At 61.3% G+C, this 15,812-nt stretch overlaps 3 protein-coding genes across 3 annotated transcripts; 1 reads left to right on the top strand and 2 right to left on the bottom strand.

The window, feature by feature from the left end:
• Nucleotides 1-1,538: 1,538 nt before the first annotated feature.
• Nucleotides 1,539-5,034, bottom strand: LOC141477199 (uncharacterized). The gene is made up of 11 exons (XM_074166286.1): nt 4,889-5,034; nt 4,623-4,831; nt 4,526-4,583; nt 4,089-4,426; nt 3,896-3,970; nt 3,700-3,777; nt 2,700-2,756; nt 2,586-2,621; nt 2,454-2,498; nt 2,114-2,260; nt 1,539-2,017 (listed from the first exon to the last, which is right to left on the bottom strand). The coding sequence occupies exons 1-11, from the start codon at nt 5,032-5,034 to the stop codon at nt 1,680-1,682; spliced, it is 1,527 nt and encodes a 508-aa protein (XP_074022387.1). The 3' UTR covers nt 1,539-1,679.
• A 587-nt stretch (nt 5,035-5,621) lies between these two features.
• LOC141477590 (killer cell lectin-like receptor subfamily G member 1) lies at nt 5,622-8,862 on the top strand. The gene is made up of 6 exons (XM_074166816.1): nt 5,622-5,670; nt 6,140-6,250; nt 6,765-6,845; nt 7,494-7,642; nt 7,908-8,011; nt 8,532-8,862. Exons 1-6 carry the CDS (start codon nt 5,622-5,624, stop codon nt 8,725-8,727), a joined length of 690 nt encoding a protein of 229 aa, XP_074022917.1. The 3' UTR covers nt 8,728-8,862.
• Nucleotides 8,863-13,445: 4,583 nt separating this feature from the next.
• Nucleotides 13,446-15,748, bottom strand: LOC141477558 (uncharacterized). Its single transcript, XM_074166768.1, has 6 exons — nt 15,598-15,748; nt 15,388-15,486; nt 14,539-14,811; nt 14,258-14,406; nt 13,936-14,033; nt 13,446-13,581 (listed from the first exon to the last, which is right to left on the bottom strand). The coding sequence occupies exons 1-6, from the start codon at nt 15,740-15,742 to the stop codon at nt 13,446-13,448; spliced, it is 900 nt and encodes a 299-aa protein (XP_074022869.1). The 5' UTR covers nt 15,743-15,748.
• Between the last annotated feature and the right edge of the window lie 64 nt (nt 15,749-15,812).

Here is a 15,812-nt window from a genome sequence, read left to right as displayed (position 1 = left end):
GGCCCCACCGCTGTGAGGCTTGGGGCCAGAGCTACTGGCCAGCAACCAACCTCTTTCTTGCTCCCTGCTCAGGAGCACGGAAGATGGTTTGTGTGTAACGGTGGGAGTACCATCCCCACCCAAGCTGGATCTGCTCTCGGCAGCCCCCACAGGCCCCATCTCCCTGCCCACTGCATCATGGTGCTGATACGTCTCCGCAGCACGGAGACCTCTCTGACCCAGGCCGTGCAGCTGGCATGGGGCGAGGGATGGTGCCGTGAGAGGTAACGGGCTTTCCCAGCACTGCTCGCCCACGCTCCTCCCCTGCCAGATGCTGTCTGGACTGCAAAGTTGCTGCTTACTGGTGCTGTAGCATCTGCCACCCCCGGCTTCCTCACTGGTGGCCCTGTTGGCCATGCCCCTGTCCCCTTTCCATGGCTTCGCCACCAATGAGGTGCTCAAGCTCATTGGTGTGTGCTGCTCATTCTGGTGATGTCCATGGTGGGCCATATGGAGGTTCTGCACATCAACTGGAGGATGTGGGATGCCCTAGCAAGTCCCTGGCAGATGGTGTTCAGGGTGGGGCAGGCACCTGAGGCAGCAGTGGGTTGGGGTGAGCAGTGGGAAGGGCAGGAATTTAGGGACATCTTGCTGTGGAGCTACAGGCACACGTACAGCAACCTCACCCAGAGGGTAATGCATGGCATCTGAGCAGTGCCAGCCCTGCTGCATCCTCAAGATGGATTATGACTACTTCACCACAGAGTGCTTGCCCACCTTCCTGGCTGGGCTTGAGACGGCATGGACTGTCCTCTACATGGAGTCCCCCTTCTCCTGGGAGAAGTGGCAGGTCACCCATCAGCCCTCCAGCAAGCAGCATGTGGCATGGCAGGACTACTGTCCTGATGTCTACCTGCCCTATGCCAGGACATCCTCTCCCTGGATGTGCCCAAGAGATTCTGGAGGCAGCTGGCACGTCCACCCCATCTCCATGGAAGATGTGGGCATCCTGGTGGAGGTGGTGGGGGTCCAGGTAAGAGCCAGTGACTGCTTTGCCAAGCAGAATGTTGCAGACAAACATGGTAGGCCAGCAACTACTGCTACCTGATGGTGATCCATGTCGTGCGAGCAGGACATGGCTCCCTGCAGCATGCTGCAATCCCCCAGCTCACCCACCAGAAGGGACCTACCAAGGACCTGGCGACTGAGGGACCATGGCCACAGCACACACTGCCTCCCCAGCCCCAGTGCTGCCCAGCATCGCCCACCCCAGTTCCTTCCCTTGCACAGGGATGCAGCCTGTGCCCCAGCTGCACTCTCTGCCCTCCCATGGCAGCCCTGCTCCCCTCCCCAGCCCAGTCCTCCAGGTCCTGCCAGTCCCAGGCGCAGCTGGAAGCTGACAGGGAGTGGGCAGGGGCAGAGAAAGCACATCTGCCCCACAGTGTGTGGCCTGGGAGTTTCTCAGAGGCTATAAATAACCGAGTTCCCCTTCCGCTCATCTCGAAAGTGAGAAGGGGAATGTCCCCCAGAGAGGGGGAAAGAATCGCTCAATTATCATTACTGGTAAAAAAAGCTATTTTTAATTTTATTAAAATGTCTCTCTTCTATAAACTTCCAAAATATCCAGGGCCTCTGCTATAAAGATTTGTGCCGTGGCTGCATAGCGAAGCTGTTGCCCCTGGGGCTGAGGATGGTGGCACTCACGGGGGTATGCAGCCAGAGGCAGGGGACACCTGAGGCTCCTCTTTGTGATCCGGGGAGGTGTGGGGAGAGCCAGGGGAACAGGGCACCCCAGGGCCACCCTCAAAAAGGGGCACATGGGGACTGTAGTGGCTGAGGGGGCCGAGGTGGGTCTGCGGCCGGAGCAGGAGCTGGTGCAGGGTCTCGCCCACCTGCACCAGGCTGTGGGAGAGGAGGTGGAGGTGGGAGACGGTGTCACTGGCCAGGCTCTCCAGCAGTGCCTGCTGCTGCCGCGATGTCTGTAGGATCTGCACCAGCAGCTGCTGGACGTTCTGGAGCAAGCCTGCTACACCGGAGCCTGCAGCGAGAGGGGGGGGTGTCAGTGGTAGCAAACCCCCAGCACTGCTCCAAGAACCCACCATGAGGCTCCCGGGATGCTGCAGGAACAACCCACCATGCAGGCTTGCATCCGACGCCTCTTCACTCGTTGCCGGCTGCTCACTCATGGCAGCCATCCCAGGGGAGCCCAGGGCTGCGGTGGCCATTGGCAGCACTCGGTTTCTTCTTCCCATCCCCGGGGATGTCTCACCAGGAAAACCTGCTGCGATGGTTTGGCATGGAGGGAGCAACCAGGGTGCTGGAGCCACCCAAGCCCCATGCTCAGCCTGACCATGCTGCAGAGCCCCAGGCTGGCACTGGCTGCGGGAGGCCCCGTCCTCCGTCCCCATGGACAGGACAGGACAGAGCTGCCTCCCCTGGAGCAGGGGGGCTTGCTCGGAGCTGCAGACCCTTACCAGCCTTTTGCTCAGCTTTTTCCTGCTTCAGGGCGGCGTTACAGCCTGCAAGGGAAGCAGACCCAGCCCGTGAGCTGCGGCTGCCTCCTGCCCTGGGGTGCACAAGCATGGTGGCCTTGGCATGGTACTCACCCAGGTGGGGAAGGGAAGGGAAGCAGCCACCAGCGTCTGCAATGAGAACTGTATCAGACCCTGCTCATGGGGCCGAGGGGGTTTACGGGGCAAGTGGGGCAAGGAAAGCCTTACGTGGCACAGCGGGGGGAGTGGGCAGCACTCCAGCGATGTGGTCCCCACCACGAGCTGCTGGGAGAGAGCAGAGAGGAGAGATGCATCATCTGATGGGGATCACCACCAGCCCGGGGTCTGCCCGGCTTGCCTCGGCCAGCCCCGCAGCCCGACATGCCCTAGCCACAGCTCCACAGCACCCTGCAGGGCCCCAAAGTGTTTCACGAGCTAGATACAAAAGCAGGAGTCACTCACCCACCACTGCAATGCAGCCACCTCTGGGCTGGAAGGCAGCAGCGGCGTAGCAGCGCGCAGCAACGCTACACAACAGATTAGGACTGGAAGTGAAGGAGAATCCCACATCCACTTGAAACTGCAGGGGGAATTTAGGGAGACAGAAGGTAATTACCCAGTGTGGGATGCTGGCTGGGGGCGCCCATGCGAGTCAGACCCAGGGACGTATCCTGTGTCACCTCAGTGCCAAACCCCTGGGAGAGTGCACAGTGAGGGGGGCTTGCAGGATCTGCCCCTGGGTGGGCTGCAGGGCAGGGGAGCTGCAGACACCTTTGGCCCTCACACCCAGTCCTAACTCATCTGAAGCTTTATGGTATTACCGGGGAAGGGGAAGCCAGGATCTGGCAAAGGAAGGGGAGTCACATGCCCTGCAGTGCCACATAGCCACAAGAGGCCCCTGGGCCGGACCAGGGCCACCGTCTCTTAAGAGACCTTGAGCCCCATGACTTGCCTCGGGGCAGCTAGCAGCCTTGCCATGCCCTCAGGCTGGGTCAGAGCCGGGTACCCCTCCTGCCCCATCCCCATCCCCTCACGCTCTGGATTGGTTTGGATCTAAAGCTTCTACAGAGAGAAGACCCAACACCCCCATTGGAGAGCATCCCTGCTGTGAGGGACTTGTGATGGGCCCTCTCAACACTCTAAGCCCCTCATTCCCATCATGCTGGCATGGACTTGGGCTGGAGCCGTGGCTGTGCAGCCCGGTGCAGCGGGGCAGACCGGTACTTACGGCTGTCTGGCTCATCCTTCGCACACTGCAGCAGCGGGGACAGCAGCATGCCCGGGGCATCCTTGCCAGCATCACGCTCTGCAGAAGGAGGGTGAGGGGGCAGCAGAAAAGAGCTTCAATAACCAGGAGACGAGGGGTGCCTGCCACCCCACAGCCGGTAACAAGCCCCATGCTGGCTGCCTGCGCCCACAGGTACCTGGCAGCTTTGGTGAGGATGGAGAGCGGGCAGCAAGGGCTGACCTGCGCTTCCTGGGGCGCTGCCTCACCAGATCTAGAGGAAGAGAAAGAGATTGTCAAGATACCCTGGGTGGCTGTACGGCACCAGTGCTCCCTCAGTATCCCACCCGCAGCCACCCTGCCAAGCCCACCCGCCCATCCCCATCACCCACCTGGCATCCTCCGCTCGCCAAAGACGGGCCGCCCGGCCGCCTTCCAGATGCTCTTCATGGCTCGGTAGTGCGGGGGCAGCCGGGGCGAGTGGCAGCCGGCCCTTCGGCGCGTCTCCCGCTCCGAGTGGAAAGCCTGCTTGAGCGCCTTCCACTTGGAGCGGCACTGGGCCACGCTGCGCCCGTAGCCGGCTGCCGCCAGTCCCTGGGAGATCTCCCGCCACAGTGCCTCGTTGGGTCTCGACGTGGAGGCCATGAGCAGGGCGGCCTCCCCCGAGCCCTCCACCAGCGCCAGGAGACTGCTGACCTCCGCCTGCGTCCATGCTCGCCCGCGGGGCATGCTGCCCGGGGTGAGGGTGGGTGCCGGGGAAAATCTCGGCCCCGGGGCCGGTGGTGAGGCTGGGACGGGCAGGGCTCAGCCCCGGGGCTCGGCCGAGGGCGCACCGGGAGCCGCACCAGGAGCCGCCAGGAGCCGCACCGGGGGCCGCACAGGGAGCCGCCGGGAGCTTCACCGGGAATCGCCGGGAAGACCGCCGGAAGCCGCACCCGGAGCTGCACTGGGAGCCGCCGGGAGCTCCGCCGGGAGCCGCACCGGGAATCGCCGGGAGCTTCGCCGGGAGCTCCGCCGGGAGCCGCAACTGAGCTCCCCTGCGCCGCACCGGGCGCCGCGCCGGGAGCTGCCGGGAGTCGCCGGGAGCCGCACCGAGCATGTGCGGCCCCCGGAGGAGCCGCTGGGAAACGTAGTCCTGGCCGTGCCAGCCCACCTCTCCCCCTTCCCCCACCCCCACCCCCGCCCCCATTACCCGGAGGAGGGGGTCGTGGTCTGCCCGCAGGCATCCCCGCCCCTGCCCTGCCCGGCGGGAGAGGTGTGGGGCAGGGAGCCCGGCGCAGGACCACCCCCGCAGAGGCTGGGGTAGCCCAGCTCTGCGGGCAGGGCAGGATCGCTCATTGCGGCTGCCCTAAAGGCTCAGGGAAGGAAAAGAGCACCCCATCCCCCACCCCTGCTTTCCAAGGATGAGACGCAGCTGCAGCCCCATGCAAAAAAAAGGCAGCAGAAACCCCATCTGAGCAAACAGGCTGTGGCCTTGCTGCTCTGAGAGCACGGAGCCTGGGGATGTGGACAGGGCCCTGAGTCCTGCTCTCCAAGGACACCCGGGTTCCCTGCACAGTCCCTAGGATGGATCTGCTCAGCACCGAGGGCTCGTGGCAGTGGGCAGCAGCCTCGACAGGGCTGCCCAGCGCTGCCCCGGCCCCACATCTGAGCTGGCAGCCGTCCCCACCACTTGCTGCCCTGAAGCCAGGGGTGTGGGGTTCCCTCATGGCAGGAACGCCTGGGTGCCAGACTGGCTGGGGCTCCTCCTCGACCCAGTGGGTGGCAACACTGTGACCCCCCCAGGGTCGTGGCCCAGGTGGTGCCTCTGGGGATCTGGCCAGGAAATGACACTTTCCATTTCGCGTCACACCCGGCTGCCAAAGGGGGCTGGGAGGGGGTTGCTGTTTCCCCTGTGCGGCGCAGAGCGAGAGACTGAGGGAGAGATGGAAGAGGGGGTCACGTACGCCGATCTGCGCTTTCCTCCCACACCAGGTAATGGCACGCTGCTCCCTGCCCCTGGTATCCCAACTCTCCTGGTGGGTCCCCTGCCCTCCTGCAGCCCCTTGACCTCTGCAGAGCTGTTCCCCCAGTCCTGTTCCCCTCGCTCCGTCTTTTTGGGTATCTTCTCCCAAACAGCTCCTCTCCAGCCCTCTTGCAGACTGCATTCTCTTGGGGTGGAGGGCAAAAGGGACCCAAGAGCAGAGGATGCCCTCTGCACCCCAGTGCCACCGGCGCACACAGGCACCCCACGCTCTGCTCTCTGCCCCCCTGTGCCAAGCGCCGTCTGCAGGGAGACAACTTCTGGGAGGGTCAAAGTGCTGCAAACAGGCTCTCCCTCAATTTTCCTGGGCTCCCCTGCTGCCTCCTGAGACCCTGCCCAGGGTTCACAGTCCTTTCCCAGCTGGGTGGTCCCCACTGCTTACACCAAGCCCCCAGGATCGAAGCTAACTGCCTTTCTCAGCTCCTCAGCAGCCGGTGCGGCTTCCCTGGTGCTGGGCAGTCCTCAGCCTGGGTCTCCTCTCCCTGATGCTCCTGCTGGCACAAATCATCCTTGTTGCCTTGAGCTTCCACTGTGAGTACCCGCTTGTGCTTGGACATCTTCAGCTGGGGTCTTGGGGTTGGGGTTGGCACCATGGGGCCCATGTACCAGCAGACAGAGTTACAGCTTGGCCATGGAGCTGGGCCCTCCTGCTTGGAGTTGAGAGCGTTGTGGGTCCTGGGGCAATCAGAAAAACTGGTGAGACAAGACCTCGCCTACCAGGCTGGAGGAGGATGGTGGGGGGACAGCGTGGGCTTGGGGACGGCGCTGGGGCATCCTGCTCTGTCGCATGGCAACAAAATGAATACATGAGGGAGAGTGGTGACACTGAAACCAAAAGGCAGAAGCACTTTCCCCGAAAGCTTGTCATGTGATGGGCTCCCAAGCACAGCAAAAACCACAAGGACCTCAGCAGGCTTGGCTGGAAGGTCACTTAAAGAGGGGGATGCCCTCAGCCGCAGGGCTCTCCCGTGGGAGAAGGCACTGGCTGCTGCTGGGAGCTGAAGCCCAGGGCTCACAAGGACACTCCTGTGCTCTTCTTCTGTAGATTTAGGACAACAGGCGAGCTGTGCCCATGGTCCCTGGAGCATGGAGGAGAGCCCCAGCTACGGGCAACAGACAATGAGAGGTAAGAGCCCAGTGGGCTCCTGGTCGAGGTTTGGAGAGGGCCTGGACGCTCCTTTCAAGAGGCAGGATCTGTCTCTACTCCAGGACATTCCCCCCGACAAGTCTTCCTTCACCTTTGCTGCCTGTCCCCTGGCTCATGGCATGGAGAGCTGCCCCAGTGCTGCTGAACAGGCTGTGCTGCTGGGATCCCTTCAGGAGAGATGACCCCAGAGCAGCTCGGCATCACCCGGGCGCGCACCAGGCTCATGGCTGCCATGAAATCTGTGTGCCAGATGGCATTGGATGCTGTCTTTCGACCAGTCTCTGGTGAAACTGAAATTTTGACTGCATTCTCAGCTTTTGCAAATGATGTTTGTATCACACTCCCAAACCTGGAGCTCCCCTTCCCGACCCACTTGCCTGATGCCAGCACTTTCATGTAACCAACCCATCTCCCCTGGGGTCCCACTGGGGAGCTGGGGTTGGGGTGTGGGAGCTGGGCTCCAGAGCAAGGGCAAGCAGAGGGTTGTCTCCACTGGGTAGCCACAGGAGTGTGCTGGGTTAGGTGGCACCCTGGCTGCCCGTTGTCACCCTCCTGTCCCTTGGGCTGGTGGCTGGTGGCAGCTGCCCTCTCCCAGCTGCTCCTGCAGGCTGAGTTTCTGGTGTACAGGGCGATGCCAGTTCTGCCCGACTGGCTGGCTCTGGGATGCGGGGCACTGCTACTACTTCTCCTCTGCCAAAAAGACCTGGGAGCAGAGCAGGGAGGACTGCTGCTCCAGAGGGGCACAGCTGGTCACCATCCGAGCCAACACCACCCTGGTGAGTGCACCCTGCCTGGCCTGTCCAACTCCTCACGGGTATCGGGCTGCCTTGGTGAGCACCTCAAGGTCCCTCAGCAGTCACCCAGCCGTCACCAGCATCGTCTCAGTTCCCTGGCTCTGGCCCATGGGCCTAAAGCTGAGCCAAGCCTCCAGGCAGGGAGACGGCGATGCTGTGCTTGAGCTGTGCAGCCCCCATCACTAATTGTGTACCTGGGGCTGAGTGTCCCCCCAAAGGAGCTCATGAGGGTCCTCTCCTGTGCTAGGCTTTCCTGGTGCGCACAGCCAACATGGAAGCCTTCCACGTGGGGTTGAAGCGAGACAGCTCCAGGTCTGACTGGAAGTGGCTGGATGGCACTGCACTGCAGGGGTGAGGCTGTCAGCTTGTCCCCAGCCAGGGCTGCTGCGGGTCCAGCGTCAGGGCACGGGGAGGTGACAGGGGGACAGGCAGCCCACTGGCAGGCCAGAGATGGCCACCTCTGGTCTTTCCAGGGCTGCACTGGGGCATTTTAAGGAAGGGAATATTGCTGGGGCCTGACCCTGGTGCCCACACCCTGCCTGGGTGAGGGGCTAGGATGGTCCCCCAAATGCAGATTCCCAGGCTTTGCTTGGTGCAGCTGGTGGTGAGCCCTGCCAGGAGGGACCTGGGGGTGCTGTGTGCATGATGGGCCTGGGGGCTGCATGTCAAACAGGCAGAGGTAGGGTTAGGGGACATCAGAACATTTTTCCTAATTGGGAGGAGGGTGGCAAGGGACAGTGCTCCATGGGGAGGGTGAGCTTTGTCCCCAGAGCCTTTCAGTGCAGCCTCTGGTCCCTGGCTGGAGGAGCTACTGCTGGGATAACCCCAGCTCCTCCTGCCCATCCCATCTCAGCCCACTCTCTCCCTGCAGACTCTTCCCAATCCAGCGCTCCACCAGCTCCTTCCTGGCCTGTGGCAGGCTCTCAGGCTCAGGTCTGTCAGGAGGCTGGTGCAGTGAAGCCCTCGGCTGGGTCTGCGAGCAGAACGCAGCCACCCTGCAGTGGCTTCGCTCCTCGTCCCCCGCCTTCCTCTGGGGAAACACCACCTACACCTGTGTGGGACCCTGATGACCACGGGGACCTCCAGCCTGTCCCACCACCCTGTTCCCAGTATGTGGGCATCCTCAGGTGCCGCTACCTCCTCACTCAAACTGCTTTAGCCCCCCTGGATCTCTGCACTTTGCCAATAAACTCTGGCACTTGGATGCTGTGGTTGGCTTTGGGGGGATGAGGGTGGTGGGATGGAGGTGCATCCTCCAGCTCACTGACTTGGTTGCATCGCTGCCCAGTGGAAAATGTCAGCTGCCGCAGCACTGAAGGAAATGGCTAGGAGCCAGCATCGACCCAAGCACCGTCATGGCTTGGTGGCAGCGTGGAGCAGCTCCTGTGCAGGCTGGAGCAAGTCCCCCAAAGCTCTGGGCTTTCTGATCATGGTGGCTGTCTGGGTTTTGTGCTTCTCAGTAAAGGCAGCTGAGAGGTGACACTTTGCCTTTCCGGTCCCGTGGAGGGCTTGGGCTGGGTAGCAGCTTGTCTTGTGGTGCCTGCACATTCTGAGGAGGTCACAGCATACGCCTTCATTTGGCTTTGAGACTGGGTGATGTGCAAGAGCCTAAAAGGCCTGCTGAGGCTTGGCTTGGAGCAGTTTGGTCCTGGGGGCTGTTATGGTGTTGGTATACCCAGATCACCTCTGGGTTGTGCCAGCAGCACGCAGCTCCAGCTTGGACATCCCTGGGAGTCTCTCCTGGCACATGTGGAGGACCAAGACATCACAGTCACTGCATCCTGTCTCCTGAGCAGGGGATGGGATGGAGAGGGTGATGCATGGGGCTGCATGGCCCCACTGTGATCAGTACACACAGGTCTTGGGACTCCTTTCAGCTCGGGGAGGTGGATGCAGGGCATACTGCCCAGGATGAAGCTCATTCATCCCCCAACCCCCAAACTGAGAGCGGCTTCAGAAGTAGCACTTTCCAAATAAAGCAAACTTCTGCTTTGCTGCACATGAAGAAGTGGCTCCACCTCATGTGGTCTTGGCCACAGCCTGCCATATGACCGCAGTGGAACAAGGCAGCCTCGAGTCCCCAAAATGCTGCCACCCGAGGTAGCACCCACCCACCCACATAGCCCGGAGCGTGGTCTATGCTGACCTGAAGTTTGTCACAACCTCCCTGCTCCCCGCCCCCACCTGCCCCACAGACCCCGATGAGGATGACAGCCCCTATGAGAACGTGCTGCTAGGGCCAGTGCCCGTGGAGCCCAGCCCAGGTGAGAGCCCAGCAGTGGCCACCACCGGGGGGATGCCCTGAGTGCAGGGTGGGCAGCATGTGGTGGCAGCAGGACCACAGGGTAATGCCTGTGGGTGGGTGCTCATCTCTTGTAGGTCACTGGCCCCCCGGTGTTGGTGCATCGCCTCAGGGCTGCTGGCAGGCAGCCTGCTGCTGCTGGTGGTGGCCACCGTGGCCCTGGGGGCCTGCTGTGAGTTGGGGTGAGGGCTGGGGGGGGGTGTCCAGTTTGAGGGGGGGCACCAGGAGCCAATTTGGGGCTGGGCAAGGGCGGGGCTGCTGGGGGGTTGTTAGGGTTGGGGGTTGCCTGGGGCTGGTGGACTGGGGGTGGTTGCTGACTCTTGCATGGCCACCCTGAGCTGCCCCCCATCTGCCTTCACTGCCTACCACTGCCTTCCCCTTCCCTCCCGTTGCCTTGCCTTTCCTACCCATTGCCTTTCCATTCCCTTCCATCCCCTCCCCTTGCCATCCTTGGGACTGCCTTGTCCTCCCCATGGCCTGGATATGCCCATCCTGCCCCCTGAGCAGGGTCAGTCCCATGTCCCCTTGTCTTGGCTATCCCACCCTGGTCTCCCAGCTCACCCACCCTGTCCCTGGACCGGCAGGTCACCCACAGCCTGCAGGACACCTCCCATGAGCATGAGGCAGCCTCTCACAGGAGGTGAGTGCACAGGAGCAGAGCCTGGAGCAGACATGGGGCTCCTGGTGCTGGGCCTCCCAGGCACCAGGCAGCTGCCAGGCATGGGGCAGGCAGTTGACAGCTTTGCTTCCCCCAACATTTTGTGCAGGTATCTGGTGCCATGTACTGGATCCAAAGGAGATATCAAAATCATCATGATAAACCTCAGGGGTTGTATGAGAATCCTTATGAAGTGTAAGTTGTTTCATCTTGGCCACCTGCACCTCTCCTACCTTCCCCAGACATGGGTAGAGGTGGTGGGTACTGCCTGGGCATCTGTTCTGGCCAAGGGACCAATGCTAGAGCAGGGGCAGTGCTCTGGCCTTCCTGCCCAGATACTTGCCAGATCTAAGGGGCTCTGGGACTGCAGCTGCATGGGGGGCACTGTGGGGCTGGCAGTGGGCTGGGAGTGTGGTGGCGGCACCTCTCACATGCTCCTTCCCTTCACCCTCTGTGCAAGAACACCCAGGGTATAAGGAACTCCTACTACTCTAACGATTTTCCATGGATCTGTGAGAACCCTCCCAAGTCCGAACAGCCCATCCAAGACCCTCTTTCCTCTCCTGGCCGAGGAGTGAACACTGAGATCTCCTCTCCATCACAGGACTGAGGGACAGGAGCTGGGAGTGCACAGCAAAGACACCCTTCCCCTCCTGCACAGCTACATCCCTTTTCACTGTCGCCTCAGCTGCATTGCCAAGCTCTGGGAATACAGGTTGGGAAAGAAGGCGTCTGCATTTTAAAACAAGACTTATGGAAATGAGACTGTATTTCTGTGTTCCACACTCATGCTCACACTTACCTCCCCAGCCCCTGCCCTCCAGCCCCGGCTCCCCTGACCCAGGGAGGGGACGCTGGTACCAAGCCCCGCTCACCTCTGCTGCCTTCTGCTGAGGCTGATTTGGGAGGTGCCTCCTGCATCTTGTGAAGCTGGGTGATGGAGGCTGTCCCAGAGCTGAGCTTTGTTCTCCCAGTCAGAGAAGAGCCTTTATCACAGGAAGAAGGTGGAACACATCCTCCTGGGCATGTGACGGTCTAGGCACAGAAAGCCAAGGCAGAATTCACCAAGAGCCAGTGATGCCTGTCCGTCCTGCCTGCTGCTGTGGGAACACTGGCCTGTGGGTGAGAGGAGAGCAGTGGGGGCTATTTGTCATGAACCTTTGAGGTCTGGAACATGCTTTCCCATGGTCTCCTTGCTGGCAGAGTGGGAAGATGTGGCTGGGAGAAGAGGAGGTGGTAGGTGGAAACCTGAATGGCGGTAGGGCTGCAGGGGGGTGTCAGCAATTCCCTTGTCCAGCTGACAAGACCTCTGTGGGGTCAATCCTGGGGCTGATCCTCCTTGAAACCTTCACTTGTGCCCTTGATGATAGGAAGGGGATGGACTCAGCCAGCTGGCAGGCAATACTAAACTGGGCAGTAGTGGGTATACTGGAGGACAAGACTGGTGTTCAGAGGCACGTGGAGGAATCGCTCATGGGAGCCTGCTGATGTTGGATGGGGGAAAGGGTGATTCCTCCAGCTGGGAAGGGAGGAGAAACCCCAGGCATCAAGATGGGCAAACAAGCGGGCATGCTGAACAGGGGACCCACAAACCGGAGGCTGGAGAGGAGTCAGCAGTGTGTCCTTGGGGTGGCAGAGTCCAATGTCACTGCGGACCTTGGTGTCTGGACATCAGGGCTCCAGGGGCAGGCAGCCTGTTCTTGCCAGGACAAGCCAGACACAACAAGTCCTTGTTTCGCACGATAACTGAGATTGTAGGGGATCTCCCGCAGTCATGTTCCAACCTCCAAGCCGCACCATGCTGTGGGCTGGCTCCACCAGCCTCCTTCCAAACCTCCTCTCCCAGGAGCTGCCCACATCCATCTTGAAAATGTGGTCCCCGCCTCATCCCCCTCTCTGAAAAGTGCCTTTCTGCAGAAACACTGAGACAGGGAAGGTCAGTGCTGCCCCTGGACTCCCCCACCCACCCCAGCTGGGTCATGGACAGGGGTCCCCTCATCACATCGCCCAGCAGCTCAGGTCCCACTCAGGTCTTAGGGATCTTTCCCCTGTGGTGGCAGGGGTCTCCCTTTTTCCATGTGTTCCACTTCCCAGTGCTCTCCCCTCTCTCCCACTGTCTTAAGGCTCCTTGCTGCACACCCAGTTTCTTCCCACGGCCTCAGGTCTCCCTCATTTGCCTTCCATGATCTTGGGGATCTTCACTGCACCCCCATTTCCTCCATGGCCTCAGGGCTCCCTTATTTACCCCCCATGGTCTCAGGGCTCCTCAGTGCTCCCTCATGTCCCACATGGTCTCCCCAGCAGATTCTCATGCTGATGGCACCACTGCCTGCACCTCTGCCAGGCAAGGCTCAGCCCCAAGCCCTGGGCAGGTGATGGAGGCAGGAGAAAGGGCAGGATGAGAGCTGTGGATGCTGAGGGAAGGGACAGGCAGTAAATCCTCTGGATCCCCCAAAGTCAGGTTGGGGACACCAATGGTGCTGTCATCCCCCAGCTCCAAAGAGAAGCAAATGGCACATCCCTGCCATCAGTGCCCCACTGGCAGACCTGAGGGAGGTGCATTGGCTGAGGTCATTGCGAGCTGTGCTGGCCGAGGCACATGGGGACACACAGAAGGCTGGTGCAAGCTAGTATAAGTGTATGCATGAATGTGAGAGAGGGGAAGGAGATCTTTTTTTTGATGAACCTTGCTTTAAAACACACACACCCCTTCCCAGCACTTTGCAATGTGGTTGAGACAATGCGTGTGCAGAGGGGAGAGGGTCTTGGGGTGCATCCCCAGCTCATGTCCCCAAGTCCTGTGATGGAGTGGGGTGGCAGAACTGTCAAGCCTTGCCCAGGAGAGGAAGAAGGCTCTTAGATGCATCGGGCAACTGTGGGGGCTTCTCGCAGATCCACTGGTACTGCTTCCATGTATAAATGTCTGCTTTCCTGTTAGTTAACAGCTCACACTCTATTGCACCTGAGTTGCACCTAGGAGAGAGGGCACGTCTCAGAGAAGCAGTGACAGCATCTTCACAGTGGACACCTCTTCCCACAGGTCCCAGTGCTGCTGGGGCAGGCAGGGCACCTGGCACTGGGACCAGTATGAGGGAGGGCCATGTTCCTTCCCCAAGCCTCCTGCTCCTCCACTTGAAGATCCAGCAATGCACCCCACAGCTGGGCTTTGCCCAAGGCCCTCCTCCCCCCTCCCTTCCCCCCCCCCCCAGTTTGTTGAAGCATCAACCCCTCTGCCAGGGTGGGTCTCACAGGGGTAAAACGGTACCTCCCTGACATGGCTAAAGGGCAGGTGCTTGTGCCAAGGACTGCTGCATTTACAACTGCTTGCTGTCCTGCCAGATAACATACCATTTCGTGTCAGTAGGAAGTTTTGCTCCAATCCAGTAAAGGGCACTAGATCCCTTCATAAAATCCTGGGGGAAAAGAAGCTGTTGACCACCTGCCCCATGCCAAGCCACAGTCTGGGGCCCAGGAGTTCCACCACCAGCCATGCTCATCCCCATAGCCTGCAGGGTGGGAACCCAGGGCTCGCTGTGCCATCCCAGCACCTCCACAGATGCTGCTGACCCTACGGGGGTCTGCCCAGCCCCACCATCTCCCCCACTCTCCTGCAGTGCCACAGCCCCCTGCTCTGTACCGGCATTTTCCATGACGGCCATTTGCCTTGGACCAGCAGCCGAGCGCCTTTATCTCTGCAGTCTTCACAGCTTTGTGTACAGCTTTTCTTCTCCCCCGAGATGAAGAGGCACACATTCCTGTAGAGCACCCAGCCGAAGGGGCAGCACTCTGGGGGCAGGGGCATGGCTCAGACTCTCACCCTCCCACGGACATTCCGGGGGGGCCCAGCCTGGCTGGGATCAGCCCCGACATCTCCCCAGCAGCATCACTGCCTGTCCCCCCACCCCACCATGGTCCTACCTGTATTCACACAGGCACGCAGGCTGCTCACTGTGCTCTCGCTCTTGATAAGCTTCCCCTGCACCTCCTGCATCTCCTTCTGCAGCACAGCCAGTTCCAGCTGGCTGCTGTTGCCTTCTTGCCACGCTCGCTGCAGCTCCGCTCTGGCCAACGCCAGCTCCGTCCGTGTCTGCTCCAGGGTCTCCTCCTGTGCGCTCACCTCCTGTGAGAGGTGGCGCCGCTCGGCCTCGTGCTCACGGGAGGTGTCCTGCAGGCTGCGGGTGACCTGCCAGTCTGGGGACAAGGTGGGTGAGCTGGGGCAACAGGGTGGGACAGTCCTGGGCAGGGGGATGTGAAACTGACCCTGCTCAGGGGGCTGGGTGGGCATGTCCAGGCCATGGGGAGGACAAGGCAGCCCCAAGGATGGCAAGGGGAGGGGATGGAAGGGAATGGAAAGGCAATGGGTAGGAAAGGCAAGGTGGTGGGAGGTCAAAGAGAGGCAAGGGGAGACAATGGGAAGGGAAAAGGAAGGTAATAGGAAGCGAGGGGAAGGCAAGTGGAGGATAAGGGGAGGGAGAGCAGAGGGAAGGGGAAGTGAATGCAATGGGAGGGAAAGGGAAGGCAGTGGTAGGCAGTACATGCAGATTAGGGGCAGCTCAGTGTGGCCATGCAAAAGTCAGCAACCACCCCCGGACCACCAGCCCCAGGCCCTCCCCCAGCCCTAGGCACCCCACAGCCCATGCAACCCACCAGCAGCCTGGTCCTCATCCAGCCCCAAACCTGCTCCTGGTGCTCCCCCCCTCCTTCCCCAAGCTGCCCCCTCTCCCTTCCCAAACTGCCCCATGCCCCACCACCCTCACCCCGACTCACAGCGAGCTCCCAGGACCACGGTAGCCACCACCAGCAGCAGCAGCAGCAGGCTGCCTGCCAGCAGCCCTGCAGGGACACGCCAACGCCGGGGCCAGCGACCTGCAAGAGATGGCCACCCACTGGCATCACCCCGTGGTCCCCCTGCCACCACATGCTACCCACCCTGCACCCAGGGCATCCCCCCAGTGGTGGCCACTGCTGGGCTCTCACCTGGGCTGGGCTCCACGGGCACTGGCCCCAGTGGCACATTCTCATAGGGGCTGTCGTCCTCATCGGGGGCTGTGGGGCAGGCGGGGGAGGGAAGCGGGGGAGCCGTGGCAAACTTCAGGTCGGCATAGACCACACTCTGGGCCATGCCTTGGGCTGCCTTGGAGGCTCAGACGGCTCCTGCTAAGCCACGCTTGCCCCCTCTCTCAGGGTTGCAA

Source organism: Numenius arquata, chromosome Z (genome assembly GCF_964106895.1).
Source record: "Numenius arquata chromosome Z, bNumArq3.hap1.1, whole genome shotgun sequence".
Classification (NCBI taxonomy): domain Eukaryota; kingdom Metazoa; phylum Chordata; class Aves; order Charadriiformes; family Scolopacidae; genus Numenius; species Numenius arquata.
Note: the sequence above shows the minus strand (reverse complement) of the source record. Positions and strands in the feature narration are given on the sequence as shown.